This window comes from Nannobrachium achirus (genome assembly GCF_963921795.1).
Source record: "Nannobrachium achirus genome assembly, chromosome: 2".
NCBI classification, from domain to species: Eukaryota; Metazoa; Chordata; class Actinopteri; order Myctophiformes; family Myctophidae; genus Nannobrachium; species Nannobrachium achirus.
The window spans coordinates 41586568-41614491 of NC_137811.1; the positions used below are offsets into that span (position 1 = coordinate 41586568).

General features: G+C 41.8%; 1 protein-coding gene across 2 annotated transcripts; it reads right to left on the reverse strand.

The window, feature by feature from the left end:
- Positions 1 to 654: 654 nt before the first annotated feature.
- On the reverse strand, positions 655 to 27817 carry plekhf2 (pleckstrin homology domain containing, family F (with FYVE domain) member 2). Of its 2 annotated transcripts, XR_013962580.1 has the most exons (3): positions 27678 to 27817; positions 956 to 5720; positions 655 to 844 (listed from the first exon to the last, which is right to left on the reverse strand). XR_013962580.1 is itself a non-coding variant. In XM_080738424.1 (2 exons), exon 2 carries the CDS (start codon positions 5707 to 5709, stop codon positions 4969 to 4971), a length of 741 nt encoding a protein of 246 aa, XP_080594550.1. In that variant the 5' UTR covers positions 5710 to 5720; positions 27678 to 27817; the 3' UTR covers positions 655 to 4968. The 2 variants fall into 2 exon arrangements, 1 of the variants encoding a protein (XP_080594550.1); XM_080738424.1 differs by having other exon boundaries at positions 655 to 5720.
- Positions 27818 to 27924: the final 107 nt, after the last annotated feature.

Here is a 27924-nt window from a genome sequence, read left to right on the forward strand (position 1 = left end):
TCCATTTCATTTTAAAAATCGGCTTGTCATTTCAATTTAGATTTACATACAAATTAACAAGACCGAATGGAATGGAACATTGTGTGCTTTCAGTCAGCTGTATACTTACTGAGGTGATTTGTCTTCACTCTGGAAACTATTCTTCATTGCTTCCCCGAAATTTAGATTATTTGCGCTATCTTGTGGATTGCAAAGTTGATGTCAAAGTACTAAAGTTCCAAACAAGTATAGCTGTGTGTGTATGTGTATGTCAACAGTCTGTGAGAGTGTACATTACATTTTGTACCATCTTTTTAGACTTCAATCTTTACAAATGAATGCTTTACGGAGGACAACAATGAATGAGACCTACTACTGTAACACAAGTTGTTTCTACATCTGTCCCGGTTCCAGTTATGGTTTAGTGGATTTTCATGCAATAGACACAATTTAATTGGCACTTTGTCATTATGAAAATACATTTGTTGTAAGCATTTAGGACTACATCCATCTGTGTTTAATTGTAAGTTGAATCCATTTTACCACAATTATTTGACAGTTATGTCAAATAACAGAGGAAACACTGTCTATTGCAGTAAAAGTCTTCAGACAGAGTAGCAAAAAACAAGACAAGAGCCACAGATTAGGCAATACATTATTTATATTTCTGAGGAAATTAGTATCTATCAATGATATGGTGGATTACATTCAGATTGGAGCCCTTTTGAGAAGTTTTAAACAAGAAATAAAAACTAACCAAAAAAATACAATGCAAATTAAGCAAACAGAAAAATGTGTGAAAATCCATGAGACCTGAGTGGTTTGCACACCAAACCAAACAGACAAAAGAAGACAACACCTTCTCCTTAAACTGTCTGTGCTTGTCTCCTCTCTTTGTGCTAAAAGTAGGATTTTCTTGTTTTAAATAATTAGGAACTTAACTAGGCATACAATCTAAATCTCAGGATCAATAAGCCTCCGTGAACTCACTTCTGAGGAAGTGTTGTCAAACAGAAACGTAATCCATTCCTGTCACTGTCAACAGTCTTTAAAGACACATCTCTTGGTTACAATCTGCCGCTCTGTGATGCAGGGTGATTCTGAACAGGTTCATTTTCTGTCCCTGGTTCTGACTGGTCCTCTGGCTTGCCCACCCCCTTCTAGAGTCTAGAACAGGGGTCTTCAATGTTTTCAGGCCAAGGACCCCTTAGCTGATAGAGGGATAAAGCACGGACCCTCCGCTACGTAAAATTGTGTTGCAGATTAAAAATGTTCATGGATTTCTTAGACAGCGTAGACAGCACTATCATCAGTGTACATTGAACCACTTGAACCGTCAATACTTAGTCTGCTCTTCTTTTCCCTCTACACCAAACCTCTTTGCTAAGAATAGCAGATCTACATGCTCACGCGCTGCGAGGCGTTGTGAGCATGTAGATCGGCTATTCTAATGTTCCACACAGAATAGGGATACTCGGGTTCAAGAGGTTAGTGTAGAAAAAATAAAGTTCTTATCACACAAAGATTTGGAGGACCCCCTGTAGTAACTCTGAAGACCCCCTGTTGAAGACCCCTGGTCTAGTATCTAGAGTAGACTAGAGGGGTTAAAACGCTGGTGGCTGATCTTGACGGCAAGTGGGAATGAGCACATGGAGAATTGAAACGGCGTCATTTCAGAACTAACGGTAATCATACTGTACAAAAAGAAATTAGAGGGGGGAAAGTAACACTACCCAAAATAATCTGTACAAATGTACAAAAATCAACAGCATTAAAAGAAAATGAAAACTCATTTTTAAAAACAATCCAATGAATAAACTTAAATGGTCGTTTCCAGTCTAACAGCCTATGGTTTTAAGATTTGATCCTACATCAAAATGCATGTGCCAAACAAGTGCAACTGACAGCAAAGTGACAGCAGAGTGGAGCTTCTGTGTTCAGAGAGGAGTTCCTCAGAAGGAATGAGTGTTCAGAATCAATGTTACCTGCTCCATCCACAGCATGACAAAAAAAAGCATCAGTTAGTGATTTTTGTTCCATCATTAGACATTTATAATTTCTCAGCTCTTGTCACGTTGCTTTAAGCTAAATAACCTTTTCCATGAGCTGTAAATGTAAAATACAAAGAAAATAAAACAAGAACGAATCCCTTTTTCCTGATCTGCAGCTCAGACAACATGATTCTTAGGCTGTGACACAGAACACGATGGACCTCAAGTACTTTTAATTACCGTATACCGCCCCCCCTGGAGCAAATCTGTACAATAGTAAATGCAGCAAAAGTTCATGTGCCACTTTTCCAAAACAGACGCAAAACCTGGAGAAACGTACCAGGTGGAGACCTCATACCTGTTGTATTCACCATGTTCACACAGTGTCCATTTTATTGGTTTTGTAACGTTTCTGTGCGACACCAACACATTATTCTTCCAATACCATTTCTGGCACAAAATCCACTGTTTGTGTTTTAAGACTTATGCCAAGAGAATATTATTTTAGTGAACGCATCAGATTAAATCTCGAGCAATAATGTCAGGTGTAATTGGACAAATTGGACACAAAATGTCAAGACATCAGAGCAAATCATTGTTATGGTGCTCCACACACTACTTTGAAGATCTGACAAATAAGGATGAGAAATAGTGTTTTGGAATGAAACTGCCAAATAAATGATAACTGCGGAAAACACAGGAAGAGAAACATGAATAAAAGGTTGAACATAATGTCAAGATAATACAAGCGGTTCACAACTTCCCCAACAATATTTCAGTTCTCTGGTTCAGTGTGAAGAAATCACATGGGGGGGGGGGAGAGGGTAAGGACGGTCTGACAGATGTGGCAGACAGGTTAGGAATAGGCCTGTCACAATTATTACACAATCGTCTAATCGTAATTATTTTGTCAATCATTTCCATGTTGATCATTTCCAAAAATAGTGGAAATAGCAGATCTACAAGCTCAACTCGTCGTGAGCTTGTAGATCGGCTATTTCCACTATCAATGTTCTTTTTTAAGTATAAAGTTGTCAAATATGTCAGTAATTTCTTTATATATTCAGGTTGTGTGTCATATCTGCCACGTGCAACTTAAAATCATAAAAGCCAAAAAGAAATGTAATTGTCTACAACAAAAACACAATTTAAATCGTGAATCGTAATTATTTGAGTGACAATTAATCGTCATGTAAAATGTCATATTGTGACAGCCATAGTTTATAGCCATAATTTTACTAACCCAGGGTTAGTAAAGTTTATTGGAGGAGGACCCTCATACGTCAGAACAACATGGGGAAACAGAAACACTTGCTCACTGAGGAGAAAACACTAGGATCATTTTCTGATTATTGCATTCCAGTTACTGGAGGTCTCCATTCTGTACAAGACAATATCAATACTAATCATCTTTACTATTGGACTGTATTTCATATAAAGTATTGCATAAAACTATTGGACTGTATTTTATAAAGCATTGCATATAAGATTAGACTATTCTATATAAAGCATTGTATAGGCTTCAAACTGTTCATGATTGTAAAATAAATCTGAAGAATAAAAAAAGTTACTTTTCCCAGCATTATTCTGGTCACAGAGCCTACCATCACCTTCACATAAAGCCTGATTTATACTCGGTTGTGTACTATGTCAAACACCGAAAATAACAGATCTACAAGCTTGTAGATCTGCAATTATATGTGCACGACACTGCCACGCAACAAAGAATGAATCATCCTTAAACCTTCAGCTATGTGGATAAGCTATTGTGTTATTTAGGTCTCATCGACTATTACCGGTAGATTCAAGTTAGGGTAGTAAACTAACCTTTTAGGCTACAAGTCACACTGGTTGATGAATCTCAAAATTCATCAAGACAAATATCTAACCAGTCAAATATTTCACTTCATATTTATGTTAGATTTGCTACCAAAGTGCCAATAGAGTAGTTAAACATCCCAGGCAGCCAGTCAAAAATTGTGTTTGTGTCTATTGACTGGTGTTTATTTGCCACCCTGGTTGGATAATCAAGCAGGCTGACAGCAACAATTCTCACAGCCTCTCTGCTCTCTCAGCAACATTTCATTAGCGGACACCCTACCCTTAATTAGGGCTAAGTCACTGTCTGTGAAGGCACTGTGTGACAGTAAAGGCATGGGTCAAGTTCATTTTTGGGATCATTCAGAAGCTAAGCTGTGCAGTGTTTGTTACAACAGGGGCATCAAACATACTTGTCGATTTAGTTGATTTGTCACAAGCAGCTAGATTAATGGCACAGGCCATTGGACATTGTTCTATTAAAGTTTAACCCAAAAGTGTGCGGCATAGACTTACATATATCCAATTGTATGAGGGTTGATCAGGGTGATGTTTTGTTGAAAGTAAATGTATAAAAAAGGGTTGACAAAAAATTCCAAACACCTGCTAAAAATGTCTCTGTTTGGTAACATACCTGTAAGACCCAAAGACTGAGTTTAGTGCCCTAAGCATGACCAGACATGGTTATCCCTGCAGCAATTAGGAGTCAAATACCTTGTAAGGGTCACCGGCAGAAAATGAAATATGCAGGAAAAAAGGACAGCATTGTAAAACAAGTAAGCTTAATTGAAACTGAAGGTGAAACTAACACATTGTGAAGTTAGACAAGGGTTATAATTAGCACCATTCTCTTCTGTAGTGAAGTCTGTCCACTGATCAGGAAGGGAGAGAGTGTGGGCTGTCATTAGAGGAAGTGTTACTCCTGGTGCTCTGGAGGGCAACCAACCATACACAGCTCCCTCATTTAACAATATTCCAGCTTCAACTGAAAGGGTGGGGGTAAAAGAGAATGTCATTCCAAAACACTGTAGCACTAGGTACTAAACGTCAAAAGCTAATTTCAAGCCAAAGTGGAAGCTGAACATGGTTCTAGGAGCTGGTAGAAAATATGAGAAAAAAGAAAAACAAGATTTTCCTTCGTCAACCAGGGGAAAAGGTTGTCGGGATGACAGAGCCTTTCTCAGTCACTGCTGTCATCTTCGTCGTCATCATCTGACAAGTTGCTGCTGAACTTTGACCCCGGCCGGCTGATGGAGTCCGAGCGCGGTGCGAAGCCACCCCCTGATGTGAGCTGCACATAGCAAAACTCACAGACTCGCACAGGCTTGGAGGACTGGTTGGGCAAGAGGTATTTCTTGTCTGAGCAGGGACCGCACACCACAAAGCCGCACTTTCGGCAGTGATGTCGTCGGCTGACCGGCGTGAATTTGATTTTCTGACAGCGCATGCACACCGTGGCCTCCGAGTCGGGCACCCAGACGGCGGCGTGCTCACCCGTAGGAGACTTGCCGCTCTTCTCCAGCAGGTCACCGACGCACTTGCCGATGTGGTTCATCCATTCCGACTTCTCGGTGGCGGTGGCGGCATAGACGGCAAAGGACTTGGTGGGCGTCTTAATGAGCCAGCCGTTACGCAGGTCACCCTCGTCCGGTACAGTATCTATGGTGACACTCTCTAGGGGGATTATGTGTTGCTTGTTGTATTTCTTCTTCTGGATGACGATGTTGCCATAGACCAGGATGTCGTTGAAGAGGAAAAACTGGCGCGCTTTGGGTTTTTTGCGGCAGAGTTTGGTCAGGACACCCTCACCGATAAGCACACGGCCCGGGATGGCCAGCGGTTGGCCTGCTGCCCCGAAGCAGCCCTCCACCACCCCGATGCGCTTAGAGTTGGCCTCGCTGTTCGCCAGCCGGTCCACCATCTTAGCCTCACCTGGCAGACAAGGAAAGGGAAGAGTGCGTTTAATTTTTGATTGGGTTAAGTTGAGATACAGAGTCCAAGGCCACTAGCATTAGGGCAATAATGTTAATGTTTAATAAACATTGATTTGATAATAAACTTAGTTCATTGTCACCACTGCTGACCACAAGATTTTACCCGTAAACCTTGACAACAAACTAAAAAGCCCATTGAAACCCAACAACTGGTGAGTTAATTAGACCATATCCTTCTACCCACTTTACTAAAAGTGGGTAGAGTTCACCCCCAAAGTGAATTTTCTTCTATTTATTACTCACGGCATGGAGATTTGAGTTCAATACTGTTTTTTTGGTTTTGTTGCATTCTTGAGACAAAAATTTGATTATAGTAAATTTAGCCCCATTGATTATTTGGGTCCCCATCCGGAATCAAAAAGTCATTTTGGGGTGAACTACTCCTTTAAAGCAAAATTACATGTTGGTTGAGGTTTGGGTGTAACTCCAAATATTGATTAGATAAGTTCAATAATCAATAGTTGCTCTGTTGATAAAAACCTTAATTCAAAATAAAAAAGTGTCTCTCCAAAAATTAATGTAAACAGAAATATTTGTTGACACATATTCAAGGCAAGGTCAACTACACAATCCAGACCCCTACCAAAGTGTAATTAATTATGCTTCAATTCCTTTCCTTTCTCTTATGGGACTTGCCACAAGTTGTCAGCAAAAAATAGTACTTTAAAGATTATGTAAGTTAAAGATTAAGACTATTATTAATAATTGGTCACTTGCTTAAAGAGGGTATTATAAGTGATATGTTTTATTTGTTTTTCGTAAAAGAAAGAAGTTAAAGCTCTATATTGTGATACTAATCATTGGAATAGTGTCAGTAACAGTAGTGGCGTTTCCATAAAACTACTTTTTGCGCATTAACGGCTGATTCGCTAAATGTTTTTATGGAAACACTTCAATTTGCGAATAAACTTTCATTATCCGCAAAAAAGATTATACGCTTGGAGGAGGAGGATTTTGAGGCTTAATCGGATAAACTAAATGCGCAAAAGTGAATGGAAACGGGTCAGACAATACATTCGAATAAAGTATGACGTTCTGGTCCATATCGTCCTCCTATATAACACTTTCCCCCGCCGCTTAATTAACGTCCATTGCGTTCGTCAGAGAAAGACAGCTGCTGATCGACAGATCTCTCTCTCTCTCTTTTTCTCCCTCTCCATCTCTCCCTCCCTCCCTCTCTCTCTCACTCACACACACATGTACAGGCGCGCGCAAGCAGCCACCCACGCACACACACACTTTTCATACCGTCCACATCCATCCGCCCAGGTTGTATACTTGTATAATGATTGCTTGCGATGGAAATTAAAACTCAATACAGGTTTGTTTTATATCAGCAGAAATATATCCAGATAGTCACTACCAGCATGGGAACAGCGCACGGGTGACGGACTGACTCGCTATATGTTGCTCTTGCAAGTACACGCCCACTGCCTGATCTACAAACCCTACAACGTAGCGTGGAGGGACACAGTTTGATCTTGGAAATCTACTGTTCCGTGCGCCACACAGTCATACGACTAATCATAAATCAGGCACCATGGCATGAGAAGCAGACAGCACGCAGACCAGTTTAGCAGCGGAGAGAGAGGGTATAAAAGTCAGAGAGAGTAACAGAGGCATGGATGGAAACGTGTCAAAGAAGTGAACTCATCGTCAAAATGGGACACAAATTCCTTATTGAAGCGTTTTTTTCCTCCATTGCGCGAAGCGATGCGATGGTGTGTTGTGTGGATAATACGTTAATGTGTTTGTGTGCGTGTGCGTGCGTGTGTTGCAAGGCGAAGCTCTCAGAACAGCCCCGTGACATTTTGTATTCATTATATTATGTATTATTGCATTGTTATGTCGCTTGTCGCTCTTCTTCTGCAGTTATAGAATGTCGTAGGACTGAAAAGGTGCGCCACCTATTGGTTTTCCAAACGAACTACTACCCTTATTCGAATGACACCCGCAAATGGAAACGGGCTAAATTCACTTAGTCTAAATGCGCATTTCTGATAATACGCTTCCCTAATGCGCTTAAGTTTATGGAAACGCCAGAGTCTCTCCATCACTTTATAAACAAAAAAATAAAAATAAAGGGAAAGATTCAAATTGTATCCATTCAGGAGAAGGAACTACACAAAGACCTTTTATCAGCACTTTTGTTTTTGTTTCATCACTTCCAAATTGCACTCCTGTATGAGTTCACTCTCCAATAAATGGATAAAAATGTGTACCCGGACCTGAAAACGTATTTTCTATACGAGAGGAATGAATAGTCTGCTGTGCTGTCCATATCTGCTGTTTGTGTATCATGTGACAGTGTACTGAGAATCAGAAACTTTCTGTTTATTGGAACTTGGAAGAAGTGATTCTGATTCTGAAGCCTTCCAGTTGGATTTTGACGTTCGAGGTAGAAGCCTGCTGCCTTGTCTCAAATAAATCAAATAAAATGGCAACCCTCCGCTCTGACTCAGAAGCTTTTCTCATGGCACAGTATTAAAGACCAGAGGTCACTTGGTGTTGAACCTTGGATGGGCCACCGATGCCCTCTAAATCAGCCCAGAGGGGCTGTCAGAGTTTTGCAGAGTTTCTGCAGGAGCCAGCGACTCATGGCCATGGCCTTTAGGTTGGAAGAGCTAGTGATGAAGATGTCTATATGCATAGCGATATATAACAACAATACAATTGCCCTGGCTCTACATGTTTGACATTTCTGCAACTGCAGACACACCAAGGTTAGGTAAAATATCAATATACATACAGTATTTCTACTGTGATACCAGTCTAGACATTAAAAGGTCATTTGGATTTATCGCAACATTGTTGTGATTGCCTTGTGTTGCCAGTTCCTGGTATTACAGTAAAATGATTCCATTTTAGATGAGTGAAATGAACAACAAATGCCTCTACGTGCTTGCCTGGTCATCATTTCCACATTGCAAATGACCTTCTGAAAGCTTAGATAATCATCCACAAATAATATAATCATTGATCAGGATATTCTGACAAAAACAATGACATTTGATTCTGTCTATACCCATGGTGACTAAGAATGTAGGCTACAAATAAAGTGTCTTCTAAATGTAACCGCTGGGATTCTATGTACAAGGTCCAACCACATGTTAGATCAATATGTGTGTCTGTCCTGTGGTGGATAGGTTTGTCCTGTCAAACAGCCATTATGGAAAGTAACAAATCTAGACAGACACTTTTCCATTCTAAAAGCCATTTGGACCAGCAGTGGGGGCGGTTGGAGAATCACTTGCTACTGTAGACTTTGGATGAAAAAAAAAAAAAAAAGAGTTTCCTGAACTGCATCCAACATACACAATCCTCAGCTCACCATCTGCAAGGATTGGGAACTTGGTGACAGCATTTCCAAAATGTCAACACAGCACCCACGATCATGTTCTTTAGGCAGTGGATGCCAACACACTGTTCATCTGGGCTCCCCAGTGATCTCTGTTCACCAATAACTCAGGGCGCTAGCAAAGCAAAACAGCTGGTGCATTGTAGACCCCGGAGGGGATGTCGATTGCATACAGAGGGATTGCTGACATATTAACCCCGCTAGTGAGGCCTCGCTGTGACCTACTGGGGGAGAATTCAAGTAGAGGAGGGTCAAAAGGCTGCAAAAGGCATAAAAAAAGTGTATACCTGGGAGAATGATCAGCCTTTCGGTAAATGAATCAACCATTTTTAATTGCTGTTAACAATTAGTATTTTTTAGTTGTTCAGCCTTTAATCAGGAGACAGAGATCAAGCATAAATCCAATGGAAAATATCAAAACATCATCAGCTGATGACTGTAGCCAACATAGAGGCCTAGTTCAATAAATAACTCCCTCTGAATAGCAGTAACTGACAAATGGCAAGTCTTCAAATGTCTGGAATGAGTAAGCATGTTACAGGCCCAACAACAACAACATGTGAGACTGCTGGAAAGGAAAACAACTTCAAAATAGTCTAACTACTCTTTCATGTTGACACTTGCGGTCAAGATAAGCCAACATAAAAATGATTCATTTTGATCTCAGACATAGATGAAAAAATATTTATTTCTAATATGCATACCAAGCAACATGATCTAGAATGGAGCTTGCCATCATTCAATTCGTCAGAGACAGAGGCCACACCTAATGGTCATGAAGTGTGGGTCATGACCGAAAGTATAAGGTCGCGGCCGAAATGGGTTTCCTCAGACGGGTGTCTGGTATCTCACTTAGAGATAGGGTTAGAAGTTCAGTAACCCGAGAGAGACTTGGAGTAGAACCACTGCCCACTGGGAGGAGACCCCGTGGCAGACCAAAGACCAGGTGGAAGAATTACATCCCCAAACTGGCTTGGGAACACCTCGGTATACTCCCTGAGGGATTGGAGGAAGTTGCTCGGGATAAGGAAATCTGGAAGTCCCAGTTGGAACTGTTACCCCCGCGACCCGATTCCGGATAAGCGGTTGAAGATGGATGGATGGATGGACAGAGGCCACATGCACCAGATACTAAGATTGACAGAGAGAATGTGACACATACAGTTTAACATAATGCACAAGAAAAGAATGAACGACAGACTGCGACAAGTATGCGAATCAGTCCACAAAACAAGAGAGATAGACAGAGACAGCTCTATGGAGAATGTGATCAACTATAAATTATGTCAAATAGCACTTCCTGAAATCATGCCACAGATGACCACACTTTAAGCCAGTGTTGGGTTTGTTCTCCTATTTAAATATGTAAACTGGGGCTGCAACTATGAATTATTTTCTTAACCCATTTAGGCCTAAGTCCCATTTGAAAAAAGCCTTAAAAACCTATGTCCGATTTGAAAATGACCCTGTTTTTCTGTAATACCATTACTCAGCCTCTGTAGCAGCTAGAAACAAAATTCAAAAACGATTTGATAGCTAACACCTTTGGCTTTCATAGAAAAATTTCAGAAAAAGAAATAATAAGTTGTTACATACTGTACATGTACTGTAATACACAAAAATGTGTTCCTGTCCATAATTAAGCAATTCTCTCGATTACTTTCTTGATGAATCAAATAGCACTTGTGTTATTTTATACTGGATGTGAAAATAGCAGATCTACAAGCTCACAACATATCGCATTGGATTTGGGAGTTTGTTTTTCAATGTTTTAAGCATGGATTTTCTGTTCCCATATGGGGCTTTATTGATAATACAATAGAGAGAAAGAGACAGGAAACAGGGAGAAATAACTCGGGAATCGAACCCACAACTCACTGCCAGGCTGCATCAAAGCCTATGTGGTATAAGCCTTAACCGCTAGGCCAACTGTGCCCCAGCCCCAGGTAAGATCAATCAATACAGTAGTGAGTTTCACATAATAATTAATGGTACTAAATAGTATTCTCCATGTTTGGCTGAGCAACTGCCATGAGTGTGTTCAGAATCCACACAGGCTAGACTGTTTACTGGACTACCTTTGGTTATAAGAGCAGCAAGGGTAAAGGTAAACAAATGATTATTTATTGATCAGAGGCTGTGTCCTGTATCTCAGCTTTCCGTCTAGCCGTTAACTGCCACGACAGCAGAAGATTAAAACTACCAAAGTAAGAATTTGAAGTACAGAGGAAATCAGTCAAATTGTTTTGCATAACACGTGGGAAATTATGTACCGTTAGCCTAAAGTACCATGCATAGTAGTACATAAGGACCGCAGGAATACACAAGAAACGGAGGGGGAGAGTGATTTAATCCGGTTCCTCCGGCCGTCCGGACGTAATTGATTGTCTCCATAACCTTACGGACAACACTCAACCCGACGGATAAAAAACGCTAAAAACGTACGTACACATGAACTACCCGTGGCGAACTTGTGTCAACCGTGGGGGCAGTAGAGGGAGAAATGTTTCGTCTTTTTTTCTTGTATCCATTTCGTTGGAGGAAGTAAAAAAACTAACAAAAAAATCACAAGTTAGTCCCCCCAGGAATCCGCGATTCCGCGATCACGGAATTTTTCGCGGAAATCGAAGCCCTCCGTGGATATCAGAGCCTCCCGCGGATATCATAGCAGTCCGCAGAATAGGACAAGACGAGGAGCAGAATATTACATTTTACATGTAGTTTTCATCCCGGCCGCTAGATGTCGCGGTGATATAGACGGACAAGACTCACAGCCTAGCCGGTCCTAGTGCCGGATACGGAAATGGCTTTGTTTGCCGTGGCATGCATTCATGTGCTGTGACTCGTGTGTGTGGTGACGATACCAGAGCGGATGGTGCTGATTTTTAATGGACTAGGAACTAGGCACATCGTCTGACTGTTTATATTGGCTCACAAGCCTCACATGGTGAGAAAGACGCACTCACGCATGCTATACATGGAGTAATGGAGCCATTTCTCCGACCTCCAAGCCCTCAGAGTAAGCAGGCAGGGGAATATATTATGCTGAAAGAGCTAAATCATACACAGAATTACAGGAGGAGAATAAAGTTCTTGATTATCGCCGCGACTCAACGATCAAAGACCACTTGGCTGCTTTAATCAGAAGAAAAAACAAGCAACGCCCGCAGACACCGTCTTAAAAAGACAAAAAGCCATCACAACCACAATCGCCAGCAAAACCGTGGCTGCAGAGGAACGAGAGAAGGTATGCTATCGTTTTAGTAATGTATTCTTGACTTGTGCTCCAGTGGTTTTCAACCAGTGGTCCTTTACCTTGAGAGTTGGTAACCAAATGAACGCTATATTTAACTCTGAGAGGGTAAAATGAAACCCATAAGGGTCCATTTGGTTTAATTACGGGTCCATTTGTTTTCATTTTACGCTCTCAAGAGTTAAATTGTTGTTAAACATCTGCATTCATTAATTTACCATAGCCTAAGTCTACACAATTAGAGAATGTATAAGAGTTGTTATTTTTATCAACGTGTTGCCTGTTTATCTCTTCTATCTATGGCACCAACATCAAATCAATACAGCATAGAATTGCGAACAAAATGATATCCAAACAATAACAAAATAACTATGTTTTGGGTCTGAGTGAGAGGCTAAATGTCATTAAATAATGAATAAATATTGGACCTTGATATGAAAAAGTATGAATTAGTCAAGGTAGATAAATAAATCATTTTAGTTTAGCTCCATTGTATAATAATCATTTAATTGTACTATTTGAAAAAAGTATCTATCAAAATATGTACAATCAATGTATTGTGTTTTGTATTCTGTTTTGGTAGGCTTGTACATCAACAAACACACCACTGTCCAGGTCTGACAGTCCCTCGATGAGAAGTTTCTTGCAAAACAGAGTGAATGGGGGAGGGAGCCATCCCTGGCCATACACAACTGCAAGAGGTAGAGAGGTTCCCTTTCTTGATGTACCTTGCTCTTTACTGTACTCTGTTCTTGTTTTTATTTTTATTTTTTTTTCATACTTCTCTGTAACTTTGTAAATAACCTTACACTGCTGCAACTGATTTTCCCCCTTGGGATAATAAAGGTCTCTCTCTCTCTCTCTCTCTCTCTCTCTCTCTCTCTCTCTGATTCAGAAGGACGCTGCATGCTCAACATAATGGTGTCTCCACTCATCAAGGATGAATCTGGTGAAATCCGCAGCTACCTGGTTGACACTGTTTTCTTAGACAAATGCAATCATTCAACAGTGGCAAATGCGGCAGTCAATGCTCTAAATTACTTTGGAGTGAAACAAGAGGATGTGATTTCTGTCTGCCCTCAAATCCCTGTTTCCCAATTCCATCCACGTGACATGCCTGGCACATAAATAAATCTGCCCAAGAGGGACAAAGAGAATATTGATGTTGATTATTTGATAACCACAATGTTTCACAGTGTTTTGGTATTGCAATTCATTTCATAAGTATAAAAGTAGGCCAAAATAACTATGTTTTGGGTCTGAGTGAGAGGCTAAATGTCATTAAATAATGAATAAATATTGGACCTTGATATGAAAAAGTATGAATTAGTCAAGGTAGATAAATAAATCATTTTAGTTTAGCTCCATTGTATAATAATCATTTAATTGTACTATTTGAAAAAAGTATCTATCAAAATATGTACAATCAATGTATTGTGTTTTGTATTCTGTTTTGGTAGGCTTGTACATCAACAAACACACCACTGTCCAGGTCTGACAGTCCCTCGATGAGAAGTTTCTTGCAAAACAGAGTGAATGGGGGAGGGAGCCATCCCTGGCCATACACAACTGCAAGAGGTAGAGAGGTTCCCTTTCTTGATGTACCTTGCTCTTTACTGTACTCTGTTCTTGTTTTTATTTTTATTTTTTTTCATACTTCTCTGTAACTTTGTAAATAACCTTACACTGCTGCAACTGATTTTCCCCCTTGGGATAATAAAGGTCTCTCTCTCTCTCTCTCTCTCTCTCTCTGATTCAGAAGGACGCTGCATGCTCAACATAATGGTGTCTCCACTCATCAAGGATGAATCTGGTGAAATCCGCAGCTACCTGGTTGACACTGTTTTCTTAGACAAATGCAATCATTCAACAGTGGCAAATGCGGCAGTCAATGCTCTAAATTACTTTGGAGTGAAACAAGAGGATGTGATTTCTGTCTGCCCTCAAATCCCTGTTTCCCAATTCCATCCACGTGACATGCCTGGCACATAAATAAATCTGCCCAAGAGGGACAAAGAGAATATTGATGTTGATTATTTGATAACCACAATGTTTCACAGTGTTTTGGTATTGCAATTCATTTCATAAGTTCATTTCTACTTCATTATTACATAAAAAATTATGTTTGCTTCATAACTGGTAATTTTACGTAGTTTTTTAATGCCCGCGGAATATTAACTTTCAAGCCGCGGAATCAAGAATTGCTCTCCGCAGAATCAGGATTGTTCACCGCGGAATCAGAACTTTTTCTCCGCGGATTCCTGGGGGGACTAACAAGTACACGCTGAACAGTGAACAGGCCAGGACGCAGACCCGCATGTCAGCCTAATCAGCGCTCTCTACCAGCTGAGCTCTCTCAAATGCGTCTCTCTCCACTCCCGTGCACGGGGTGTTTTAGTCGGTTTTGGGTCGGTTTGGGTGGCTACCGTACCGTGGCTCATTAACTGTCGGCGGCGCCCCCATTCTCCAGTCCTTTTTATATTATACCCGGACAGCACAGTGACTAGCGCCGATGGTTAGTGTCGTTCAATCAAGTGTATCCTCCAAAGGTGTCTATAAACCTCTCTGTCAACAATGTAGGCGCTATGTATGTAGCATGTAGCATTTGCTCATTGGGAAGATGCATGTGGGTGCCATCTAGTGGATATAGTATGTACAAATAGGCTTTATTGAACCCTGTACACAGAGACCGTAGGGTAAGTATGAATGTCAACGCAATTACCGTACGTACTGTCTCACCCCCAAACGTACACAAAATCAACCATACGTAACTATAAATGGCCCTTAAGTTGGAGATAGAAGTGGGGAATCCCTAATCATTCAGATGTTCAGGAAAGAGTTCCATGAAGGAAATTATCTTACAAGGCCTCTCTGCAATCTAATAAAATGGAGCAGAAAATAAAAATGTGAACACATCAAGCCCTAAAAAATGTGAGACACTTGTAAAAGCCTCTGTTCACTTAAAATTGTAATATAATTTAACAAATATGCATTTCTCAGACAGAACATCAGGAAATCTAAAGGTCTAGAACAGGGATTTTCAAAGTTGGTAAGTTAACACCAGCAACCAGCCAAACGCTGGATGTGGACGTGAATGTCTAAGTCTATCTACCTCAACACTTTGGCAGGTAACAAACTACTATTCAGACATCATATCCTGACCGGCTCACTTAGAAAAGAAAATGTCATCACATTTGCCCAGGAAAATAGTTAAAATCATTTGGTGAATGTTGTGCCTTGCCAGCAGCCAAAACAAAGACAGGGTTTCAGAAGGGTGTGGCCTCAGAAATGTATCAGGCATAGGCCTACAGTTTGTAAATGAATCATTGGCTTCAGTGACATTCGTCTTGTATCTGTTCATTGCTGGAGTGAGTTAAGCCCCTGTTGCATATCAGCGTCAGTTTCACCTTTCACTACCATTATATGGGAGAAACAAGGCAGAGCATCCTGCTGTGTTTGTGTTGCAGCACGTTGTAGTCTGCAAGTCTGATGCATGGGAAGCATCAAGTCCAACACTGGTCAACCCTGACCGGACACCAACCAATATGAGAGAAGAGAAGCGTTGTGCATTGACCCACTAGGCAGCCAATTAGCTTTGTAGTATTCTTTCAGTGAACCAACACTAAACATAATTAACATGAACTACACACCAGTGAAAGGGCATTCCTGCTGGCACCTTCCACAGCCCCGCAAGACATAAATTGATGTGTAGGTTCGACATGCGTTTTAGATGCGCTGACTATAACGTGTCTGTCGCAGCAGATGTATGATCAAGGCTTTAAGCAGCATTATAATAAGACATCTAAGCGTGGCCAGCTACATTGCTTTAGAGTTGCCACTGAAGTGTTGCTCAGGCCACACTGTGTGAATGAAAAGGTAGGATGAACTGGCTCGGGGAACTGGTGAACATTTCATTTTTCTTTCATTTACGGAACTGAGCAGGAAGGAAGAGAGAGGAAGTGGTGAAACAAAAACGTATGACTGATAGACGATTCACTGCGTCATTGGAGCGCGGGAAAAAGTTGAAGCCAGCTCAATCTGTTTTTGCAGCAACAACTGTATGCCGTCAGTTTGTAGTAGCCAGGGATGTCACGGTGTGGGGTATTTCCCAATCCCAACATTAATAAATACATGTCAACACCAGTAACATAGCCAACTTGAATTACCTTCATTCATAATATATTGTCAACTTGTGTCTTCGATGCCAATAATATCAGCTAAACATTAAGCTGCACTGGTATCTTGTCTATGTAAAACCAGGAAATGTCCTGAAATGTCAACTCTAAACAAATGTTGTACATACAGATTGCAGATTTGCTATGAGCATTTATTTATCCAAAGTGGATGGCTACAGTTTCATCAATATTCCAATTATTTCCGAATAGCATTCTGCTGAATGAGCATATCATATGAATATGTGGAGATTTGTGGCCAGCCCTAGTACATATATCAGTGGCATGAGCTGGGATTGTTCTACTTTTGAGGGGCTGTATGAACCGTGATGCCAAGAACAGAAAGAGTGAGTGGTGATGACAAAGGCAGGGTGGGGAAGAGACAGAGGGCTTCTGTGGGCTGTAAACAGCATCCTCCACAACAAGGAAACCCATTTAGCTTGAGAGGAGACTGTTCAATGCAGATGCTGCTGAAGCAGATTAGCCTGTCCTTGCTGTTATCCACTGTGTATTTCACAGAGTTTGTCTGGATAGTGTTCTGAGAGTGGTAAGTGTGACTTCAAGATTTTGTTATTGGCAACACTATGCTTGCAATGGATCATACTCTGATTCCCCTGACAGGTGAAAGGCCAGACCGCACCACTAATGCAACTCCTTGCAACAAAACAGTTCTAAGGTCATGTCAAACCAATCAATAAGTGGGGATAATGGTTACAAGTAGTTGCATGTGGTTTGCAACAGTTCTGTTGCAAGGAGTTGCGACTAGTTGCATTGGTGTGGACTGGCCTTAAATAGCATCTCTTGTCAAATTACAGGATGCCCTGCCTTAAAACATCAAGGAATAACACCATTAACCAAAGCCTCAAAAAGTAGTATTATTACTACAGATTCGCAGTTGAACTTTCGCCCTTTCCATAATCTCTTCCCAAACATGCTTGCTCCAGTGTCACCATGTAATTAAAGCCTGCCCACAAATCAGCATCTGTTGTTGTTGAAAAAGTAAATGAAGCATATCAGAGTAGTTATGGTAATTAGCGCTAAAATCTTGCGTGTGTGTGAAGTTAGGAACTGATCATGATGTTATGTCAGTAGTTATGTGATCTCACTACAACATGTTTTTGCATCATTCTATATGGGTGATGACACAAAACCCCACATTTGACGTTGCAATGCAAAGATTCCTCTAGCACCCCTGTTGGTTGTAAGGACCAGCACAGACTGTAGGGCCTGGCAGTGATTGTCATGAGGACACAGGCAGCATCACCTTACCAAGAATTACCAAAATGAAAAAAAGAAAAAAAAATGCTTCAACAGGGCATTAAAGCAGGGATTATGGACAGGCAAAAGAGGCTCTAAAGTAGAAAAACTAACCAACTAGAAGCAGTGCTCTTCCGAGCACAGGTCTCCACCAGGCCACACAAATCAGCCTGTTATAGCGCCACCATGAGGCTGATTTAAAAAATGTGGGGCAGAGGTTCTGAATTAGCATCCAGGGAGTGTGTGTGCTCAGTTTGGCAGCGATCGGGCCAACGGCGCCGGAGATTAGCTGGTAACAACCAGGCCACACAAATCGGCCTGTTATAGCGCCACCATGAGGCTGATTTGAAAAATGTGGGGCAGAGGTTCTAGATTGGCATCCAGGGAGTGTGTGTGCTCAGTTTGGCAGCGATCGGGCCAACGGTGACTGAGATTAGCTGCTCACAAACTGCGAGGACGCACGGACGCACGCACGCACGGACGGACGGACGGACGCACGCACGGACGGACGGACGGACGGATGGAGGGGAAAACATACTCTCCCTCAGCCTTCGGCTGGTGGAGACAATAATTAGCAGTTGGCTGTTGGACCAAAAACTAAAACTTGCCAGCTTAAAACCCTCCATCTCAGTTTATGCAACACAACCATCAAGTCTTCTTAACCTTTAGCCTACGATATACAAGTTTAGGGTGCGGTCACATGATCTCACATCAAACTTTCATTCTGCCTATGCAGCGGATTTTTACAATGCTTTTCAATGGGAACGCAAAGATTTGTTGCTAAACATTCCATTCCCATTGAAAAGCATTGGCTGAATCCGCAGTATAAGCAGAATTTAAGTTTGTCGTGTCCGCAACCTTATGTATTCATTTTAACCCTTTCCAAGCCACGGGGAGCCCCTTAATGTTAAAACCGTAATATATCGGACATCTGAGCAAGGAGTCTCAGCCGTGCCGTACTTTCCTGGACTTTGTCATTAAAACCGGAATAAATGATTTTGATCCGAAAATCGGCGATCGTCTAACCTTCCCTAGTCACCGCTCGTCCATCGGTGGCTCGTGGCTGCTCTGACATGAAACAGAAGTGACTCTCATGGCCTTTCCTTCTTCAGCCTTCCTTCCTCCCACCCACTTGTTGTTTAGACGATAGCACTAGCAGAGCTGGAGTGCTAGGTGCTAGGCTATCCAAAGTGGTCACATCGACTGTTCAGTCACTCCTGGACTATATGCATGGATCGTTATTAGGGTTGGGATCCGTTTGGTTTGAACCGATTCCGAGTCTTTTTCGGGTACCCCTTTTCGGTTCCGGGTAGAACCGGTTCCTAAAACGGTTCCGGAAGTTCTCATATACTGTATATATATAGGCATATGTGTATAAATATTTTTATATGAGATACTTAAAGTGTGGTTCCAGTGGAAATAAGCCTCGGCTTTCCAGGATCTCCTTTTAGTTGACCTTGTACCAGTGATTTGTCATGAAACTGTACTTTTTTTCTATTGCAAACTTCTAATAAATTATTCAATCAATTAATATAGGCATATGTGTATATGCCTATATAGATATAGATCTATCTTTCATAATTATTATAACTAGAAGCTGGGCCGCCCTTCGGGCGGCCCAGCGTCTAGTCGGCGACCTGGCCAACTCGGAACAATGTAAATAGGGAATGAATGCCCCGCCCTTTAATGCAAACCCCATTATACCTGTTTTCATAGGACCCGTTTTGACCATTTGTCTGCCTGTGTCCATTTATGCCCATATATGGAGATATCTGTATCTGTCTGTCTGTCGGTGTCCATTTTATGTCCATATATGGAGATCACTGCAGTTATAGTTCTGGGTCCATTTTATGCCCATATATGCCCATATATGGAGATATCTGTCTATCTGCGTCCATTTTATGCCCATATATGGAGATCTCTGTATCTGTCTGTCTGTGTCCCTTTTATGCCCGTATATGGAGATCTTTGTGATTCTGCATCCATTGTATGCCCATATATGCCATATATGGAGATATCTGTTTATCTGCGTCCATTTTATGCCCATATATGAGATTTCTGTCGCTTTTTCAAACAGATGGTCAAAACGGGTCCTATGACAACAGGTATAATGGGGTTTGCATTAAAGGGGGAACCGGCACTGTGTCTGCAACACAGTCGGAGGCACAGACAGATACAGAGATCTCCATAATGGGAATAAAGGGACACAGACAAACAGATGGAGGAGGAGACAAACTTAATGCAAACCCCATTATACCTGTTGTCATAGGACCCGTTTTGACCATCTGTTTGCCTGTGTCCATTTATGCCCATATATGGAGATATCTGTATCTGTCTGTCTGCGTCCACTTTATGCCCATATATGGAGATCTTTGACTATCTGTTTGCCTGTGTCCATTTATGCCCATATATGGAGATATCTGTATTTGTCTGTCTGCATCCATTTTATGCCCATATATGGAGATCTATGCAGACACAGTGCCAGTTCCGGAAAATCCTGATGTCAGACATCAGAATCCGAACCTTTCGTGCTGGTTCCAGAAAATCGTGTATCGGGTCGGGTCGGGTCGAGGCCGAGCACTGCACTACCTGCTGCGGTGGGGAACGCACGTGCCGAATTTGAAATAGGGAATGAATGCCCCACCCTTTAATGCAAACCCCATGAATGCCCCACCCTTTAATGCAAACCCCAATATACCTGTCATAGGACCCGTTTTGACCATCTGTTTGTCTTTGTCCACTTATGCCCATATATGAAGATCTCTGCACACACAGTACCGGTTGCAGAAAACTCTGATGTCAGACTTTATGCCCATATCTGGAGAACGCGCGTGCCGGTGGGAAGAAGGGTTCTCGAGATACGCGGATTACATACATACATACACATTCACAGAGATTTTGTGTTGACTCATGTGGCGTACGTGATGTCAGAGCCTTTTATGAAGTGATGTCACAATGACTCAACGCTTGCGCCGATTTCCTCCGGAACAGCCTGATGTCAACAATCAGCTCCGCATAAGGAGATTCCGAACGTTTCGCGCCGGTTTCGGAAAACCGCGAGTCGGGTCGGGTCGAGGCCTGGCACTGCACTCCGCGCGGCGGCGGGGAACGCGCGTGCCGAATCTGAAGCCAGTGGGACGAACGGTTCTCGAGATACGCGGATTACAAACAAACAAACAAACAGACAGACAGAGATTTGTCGCATTTATAGATAGACTAGAAGCTGGGCCGCCCTTCGGGCGGCCCAGCGTCTAGTCGGCGACCTGGCCAACTCGGAACAATGTAAATAGGGAATGAATGCCCCGCCCTTTAATGCAAACCCCATTATACCTGTTTTCATAGGACCCGTTTTGACCATTTGTCTGCCTGTGTCCATTTTTGCCCATATATGGAGATATCTGTATCTGTCTGTCGGTGTCCATTTTATGTCCATATATGGAGATCACTGCAGTTATAGTTCTGGGTCCATTTTATGCCCATATATGCCCATATATGGAGATATCTGTCTATCTGCATCCATTTTATGCCCATATATGGAGATCTCTGTATCTGTCTGTCTGTGTCCCTTTTATGCCCGTATATGGAGATCTTTGTGATTCTGCATCCATTGTATGCCCATATATGCCATATATGGAGATATCTGTTTATCTGCGTCCATTTTATGCCCATATATGAGATTTCTGTCGCTTTTTCAAACAATCGTGGGTCGGGTCGGGTTGAGGCCGAGCACTGCACTACCTGCTGCGGTGGGGAACGCACGTGCCGAATTTGAAATAGGGAATGAATGCCCCACCCTTTAATGCAAACCCCATGAATGCCCCACCCTTTAATGCAAACCCCAATATACCTGTTGTCATAGGACCCGTTTTGACCATCTGTTTGTCTTTGTCCACTTATGCCCATATATGAAGATCTCTGCACACACAGTACCGGTTGCGGAAAACTCTGATGTCAGACTTTATGCCCATATCTGGAGAACGCGCGTGCCGGTGGGAAGAAGGGTTCTCGAGATACGCGGATTACATACATACATACACATTCACAGAGATTTTGTGTTGACTCATGTGGCGTACGTGATGTCAGAGCCTTTTATGAAGTGATGTCACAATGACTCAGCGCTTGCGCCGATTTCCTCCGGAACAGCCTGATGTCAACAATCAGCTCCGCATAAGGAGATTCCGAACGTTTCGCGCCGGTTTCGGAAAACCGCGAGTCGGGTCGGGTCGAGGCCTGGCACTGCACTCCGCGCGGCGGCGGGGAACGCGCGTGCCGAATCTGAAGCCGGTGGGACGAACGGTTCTCGAGATACGCGGATTACAAACAAACAGACAGAGATTTGTCGCATTTATAGATAGATAAAGTGATTCCCTGTTTACTACAGCAACTTATATAACTACTATTTCAACTTAACCACAATAAAAATGCATGGTTAAGGGTGGACTTTCAAATAGTGGAGAATACATGGTTATTTAACAATGAATAGCTGATCTGGTATCTACAAGCTCACAACGCGTCGCACACGACGTGCTGTGAGCTTGTAGATCAGCTAGTCTTTCGTTGTCATCATCATCCCAGCTGCTACCAGTGTGAAAGCTGAACCTCAGACAAACGTCGCGTCCGTCATATGCAACACCATGAATGAAGTACCAGCCGAGTGAATTGTACATTGCGCTACGTGGTTAGCAGCTAGCTGCTAGGCTACTGAAGAAAGTGAAACGGCAGGCGTCAGCTGCAGTCACTGGTACAGAGTTTAGGAGACTGCACATTTGCATTAAAGGATTGCACTGCATTTCGTTCACTTTGCATTTGTTTTTTCCTCTCTTGTAAAGTGCAACCACAATCGTGAGTAGTTTTGCTGCTGCGCTAACGTTAGCTCCGTCTGTCTCGAAGGATACTAGCATTCTGATCCTGGATCAGCTGTTGTAGACTCTGCTTTGAGTGGGCGTATCCACCTCGCTCACACATGTAGCGAGACGTCACCACAGTCGCTTGAAATGCACACAGCTGGTCCAAATGAACGCTCATGAAAAATTCCAGGAACCGTTATAGGAACCGGTCATGAAAATATGATGAAAATCCTCAATTTCGGAACCGGGTACCCGAAGAACCGGTTCCGGATCCCAACCCTAATCGTTATGCGCGCGGATCGCGCACGCGAAACGCACGGGGAGATCGATGCTCGGCCAAAACCACCACTCTATCCCAACGGAGATCGAGAAAATCACGGTGAGCTAATGACCTGGGGGAGAAAAAAAAAGAAAAAACAACGGTGGAAGAAGGAGGGGTGGCGGGCTCATGTTTATAAACATAATATTATGTCTCAGATCACAATACAATAATAGAAATTTCACGGCTAATCTACCAACCACCATTCTATTTTGGCTGGCAAACTGTTAAAGCTGAAATTACTAACTTTTCTTTTTTTTATGAATAACAGTTGGTCGGATCCTGTGGCACATGAGGCTCAAAATGCAATTTATCCTCTGCCAAAACAGGCTTTCTGTATTAGACGTGCCATAAAAGTTAAAGATTGCCACTTTAAGCAGATTGAGAGTGACACATAAAGACAATACAGCGCACACCTAGAATCAACTTGTGCCTGCGTGCGTGCGTGTGTGTGTGCGCGCGCGTGTTTGCGTGATGTGTGTGTGTGTGTGTGTGTGTGTGTGTGTGTGTGAGAGAGAGTCAGAGATTGATTCAACAGTCCTATTCAATTAATGTCACATAAAGATGGATGGATTGATTGATAGTACATTATTGTCGGAATTCTGACCTCAGCTGGTTCTCAGATCAAAATTCAAAAGCAGACCAGATATGTCCTTTCAGTCCTGGAACCGGAGGTTGGGGACCACTACTCTAGACTAGAATACAACCCTTGTTCAACTCTAGTACTGTATAATGTAAACAGAGTTGAACAGTTCCATCTATTCTCACATTCAGGACAGCAGGGTTTTGCTGATGGACTATGTAATTCGGAATAAATGATGTGCTGTAACTAGATGCAATTGCAAATTGCAAGTGTGGTTGTTGTGACGCGAGTCACACTTACAAATGAATTCCGTCTAACTGTTTGAATTTTCCCCATTCAAGTCAATGGGGACATTTTAATTCACTAATAAATTAATGTCCATATATGGAAATCTGTGTCAGTCCTTGTCCCTTTTATGCCCATATATGCAGCCAGACGTGTCCCGATGAAGCCATGAATTGTTAACAATGGCTCATATTTTAAAGTTGTCCTTAACAATCACCTGATCCCTGAACAGGTGGCAATGGCATGCTTTTCCTCCTTTTTGTTGGCTTTAAAGCACAATAAAACTTTGATAGAGGCTTGGTTTGTGTATTTACCATGCCATGATTTAACTCCAAATACATGGCTTCTAGGCTAGCCAATACATGGCCTACAGCAGCTGCCATGAAATAGGTCTCAAAGTCACACTTTTAGCACAGAAATGAAAGCAAAGAAAACGTTTTTTTTTTTTTTGCCGATTTTTGTCTAAAATTGCAAACCAGTTCCACATTTTGCAGTCCATTCACAATGATTGATAAAGGTACATAATATCATAATGTCTTACATACAGTACACAATAACAAACAGGTTGGTTCAGTCACAGAAGTATACATACAGGATCTTCCTTATTCCTATTTAAAATAGTATAATTGTAATTTATACAATACATCCACTTAGTACATGTTCGATTGTGTCATAAAAAGTGTGAGTTGGAGATTGTTTCACCATGCAATTAGGGCTGCAACTAATGATAATTGTCTTGGCGATTATTCTACTGAAGACTTTTTTGGTGTCACATCAAATGTATCTTTTGGGTCTCTGGCACATGAGACACAGCAATGCGAAATGGCAAGCACACCAGGCAGGCTCCTGTCCTTCTAAAGCTAAGGGGTTGGTTGGCTGCATGCTACTCAGCACTAGTACTTTTAAAAAGTCTCTGAAGTTTTCTGAGTACAACCATGAGGATTGGGGGCATGGCTAGCCTATACTGAGGAATGTGGTCCAAACTGGCCTACATCTGTTTCTCTCATTCTAATATCCTCATGTAGATTAACCTGTATGACATTCAAATACAATACTCCAACAGAGAGAAAGAAAAACAGGTCAGCAAACAGGGTTTACTGTAAAATAGCCTAGATAAATAATTGCTGTTATTTCAATTGCAAAAGATCTCAGGAACAAAGAGGACACTCATTAATTTAACCTATATAACAACATAATTATTTGCCACCACCACTATGTCTCTTGTCAGAGAGGAAGTAGTCTATTCCTACGCATGTAATCTGCAGCCATTTATACACACGCTATATTGGATTATAGGTTGGGTGCTGGATTACATGACTAACCTTGTACTGAATTTCTGACGAGGCAGCAAATTGGTGATCCCTGAGGGTGGGAGACTAACTTGTTGCTCATTTTACAGTAACCTTACATCACCCAACTTGGTTCTAGGAAAACTGGTTTTACCACAGCAACACAAAGCAACCAGATCCTGCTGCTAAGCGAGTCGCAGAGAATTTAATAGGGATATATCCATCCATGCAACACTGACAGGGCCGACAGATCTCAACTAATAGACAGATTAGCAATTTTCCCTAATTTACCACCATTACATTATGTGATGTAGATAAAGTAAATAACCATAATCCATTGTCAAGTGGATTTGCCTGAATGGGACACAAACCAGCAGCCACAATGAAAATGGATTTGTTTGGTGGCATCTGGCAGGTGGTACTTATGAATCCTGAAAACACAATTTTCTGACAATAAAATGGTGTTGGCCATGGTGCTGGTCTGACAATTGTCAAATCATGTTGTGGCTTGGGCAGACGTGTCTATTCTATTTTTGTTTTCTTTTTCACTTGATTTGAATACAGTCCAACAACACTTTGTTGCTTGCCTTTACACTTGGCTTTATAGCCATCCAATAAGCTAAAAGATCTTGTACCAAACAAAACCTGTAACGTAACGCACACTAACAACTTCACCTTTTGCCCCTGTTAACTTTAACCACCACATGAAGAGAAACTTGGCTGATGCTCAACTTGAATCCTGTTTTTCCATTGTGAGCAGGACATGTGAAAATCATGTGACATAACACTTCCCAACATTGGAAGTGAAAACAACTCACACTCTGGATTGCTGGAAAACTGCCCTCCTACTGTATGTAAAACTCAATTTTATAAACTTGGGAAATGTATTTATCATGCTTGTGTTTCATTGCAAGTCACAACATGCACAGTGAATTGTTTAATTTAGACTGGATGGATGGATAAGCCCTCAACATGTACAGTATATGGCAATCCCCAACATGTATTGGCGTGGCTGTGGTAAGACGGTTGATTACTAAACTCTCACTCAACTTTTTTTATGTAGTTGTTTTCATTCTAGTTACACAACAGTGAACAGTTATCAGCGATCATATTGATAGATTGCTAATGGTTATGTCACAATAAAAAGCTGCAGAGGGAAGCAAGCTTTCCATCTTAGTTGAGGTCAAGATATTCTGCAATCAACTTGTTAATTTTTATTGTACTAAACTACTGCATGTTAAACTACCGTATGCCCCCTTAGAGTTTTGTCATGGAAAATGACAACTATAAAGGGGCACTACCCAGAAGAATATATCTCCACCAGGCCGGGTGGTCAAAATCAGGAAATGTGCATGGTGTAATTGGAATTGTGGCATGATCTAAGGACTGCAGGGGACAATGACTTTGAATAGACCGACTTAGTGAATTACAAACCAAAATGTAAATAGATGATGAATACTAGATAGGCTGATTTAAATTTGGGCTCATCCAGTAGGTTTTCCTTGACCTATTGGGTGCAACAATCAGATGTTGATCAGTCCAGCGGTCTGGATTCACACACACACACACACACACACACACACACACACACACACACACACACACACACACACACACACACACACACACACACACACACACACGTATGAAAACAAAATCTCCATCCCCAGCCTTCATCCTGGCTCAGTTAATAGTTTAGGAGATTTTACTTTTGTTTTACAAATAATAATAGGATTACAATAAATAATAATAATATAATTATAAATAATTTAGCTTACATGTTCTTTACAACAAAGCACAATTAACACATTATCATGGAATGTGTCAAAGTTTATAAACAGATGGTTGAACCCTACCAGAAGTGCAACAATATATGGATTGAAGGCAAATGTCAATTGGATGACAATCAATATAATCAAAATTCAGTACTGACGACTAATCTACATAAACGGTCGGTTGATAAATCTCTCCTGTCATGACAGAAATAAGCTGGCCTCAGTATGACTGGGACTTCCCAAAGATCTGTGTAGTGGCCACTGTGGACGTTCATCCATGCGACGTAGTAGCTTATTATTTCCAAATTTCGAATTGTGACAGAAAGTCTACATTTCAATTTGCCACAGTGTATAACAATCCAGGCACAATCTGGCTCATCATGGGGTTAGCCTATGTTAGCTGTGGGGAAGCAGCTGCTGTAGTTTAGTTTAAAGAAGTTAGTTAAGTCATTCAAAACACTGCTTTTCTAGTCAATTCTTCTCATGTGTGGTCCTCGTCCACTTAATTGTTTACATGCTTTAAAAGCTACACACAAGTCACACGCGACCATACTTTCCCAACTTTGACAAGAACCACAACTGTGTGTGGTGAGTGAAGCAAGCGAGCATTGCTATGCTAAGCTTAGCTAGCTTGGCTAACTCTCCTCATCCAATACTAATCAAAAGTCCTACTTCCCTATAACTCTTGTTAGCAGCAGCATGGATTAGCACGATGAGTGCAAGAAACAGCAAAGACTTTGACAGTTACTGTACATACCCGAGGTTATTCTTCTGTCCTGTGCAACTTTTCCAAGTTGATTGAAACTCTGTGGTATAATTCCAAAGTCCAAACTGGGTTAGCCCCCACCCAACCAACCAACCGACCGACCGACCGACCTTCCCTTGCCGCTGTGTCCGCAGACAGCGGCTCCCAACTCGGTCTCCTGACTTGAAAATAATAACAATATGGCTCCGCTGACTGAGAGGCTGGAGTCAGAGACGCATTAGCTACTTGTCACCGCAGG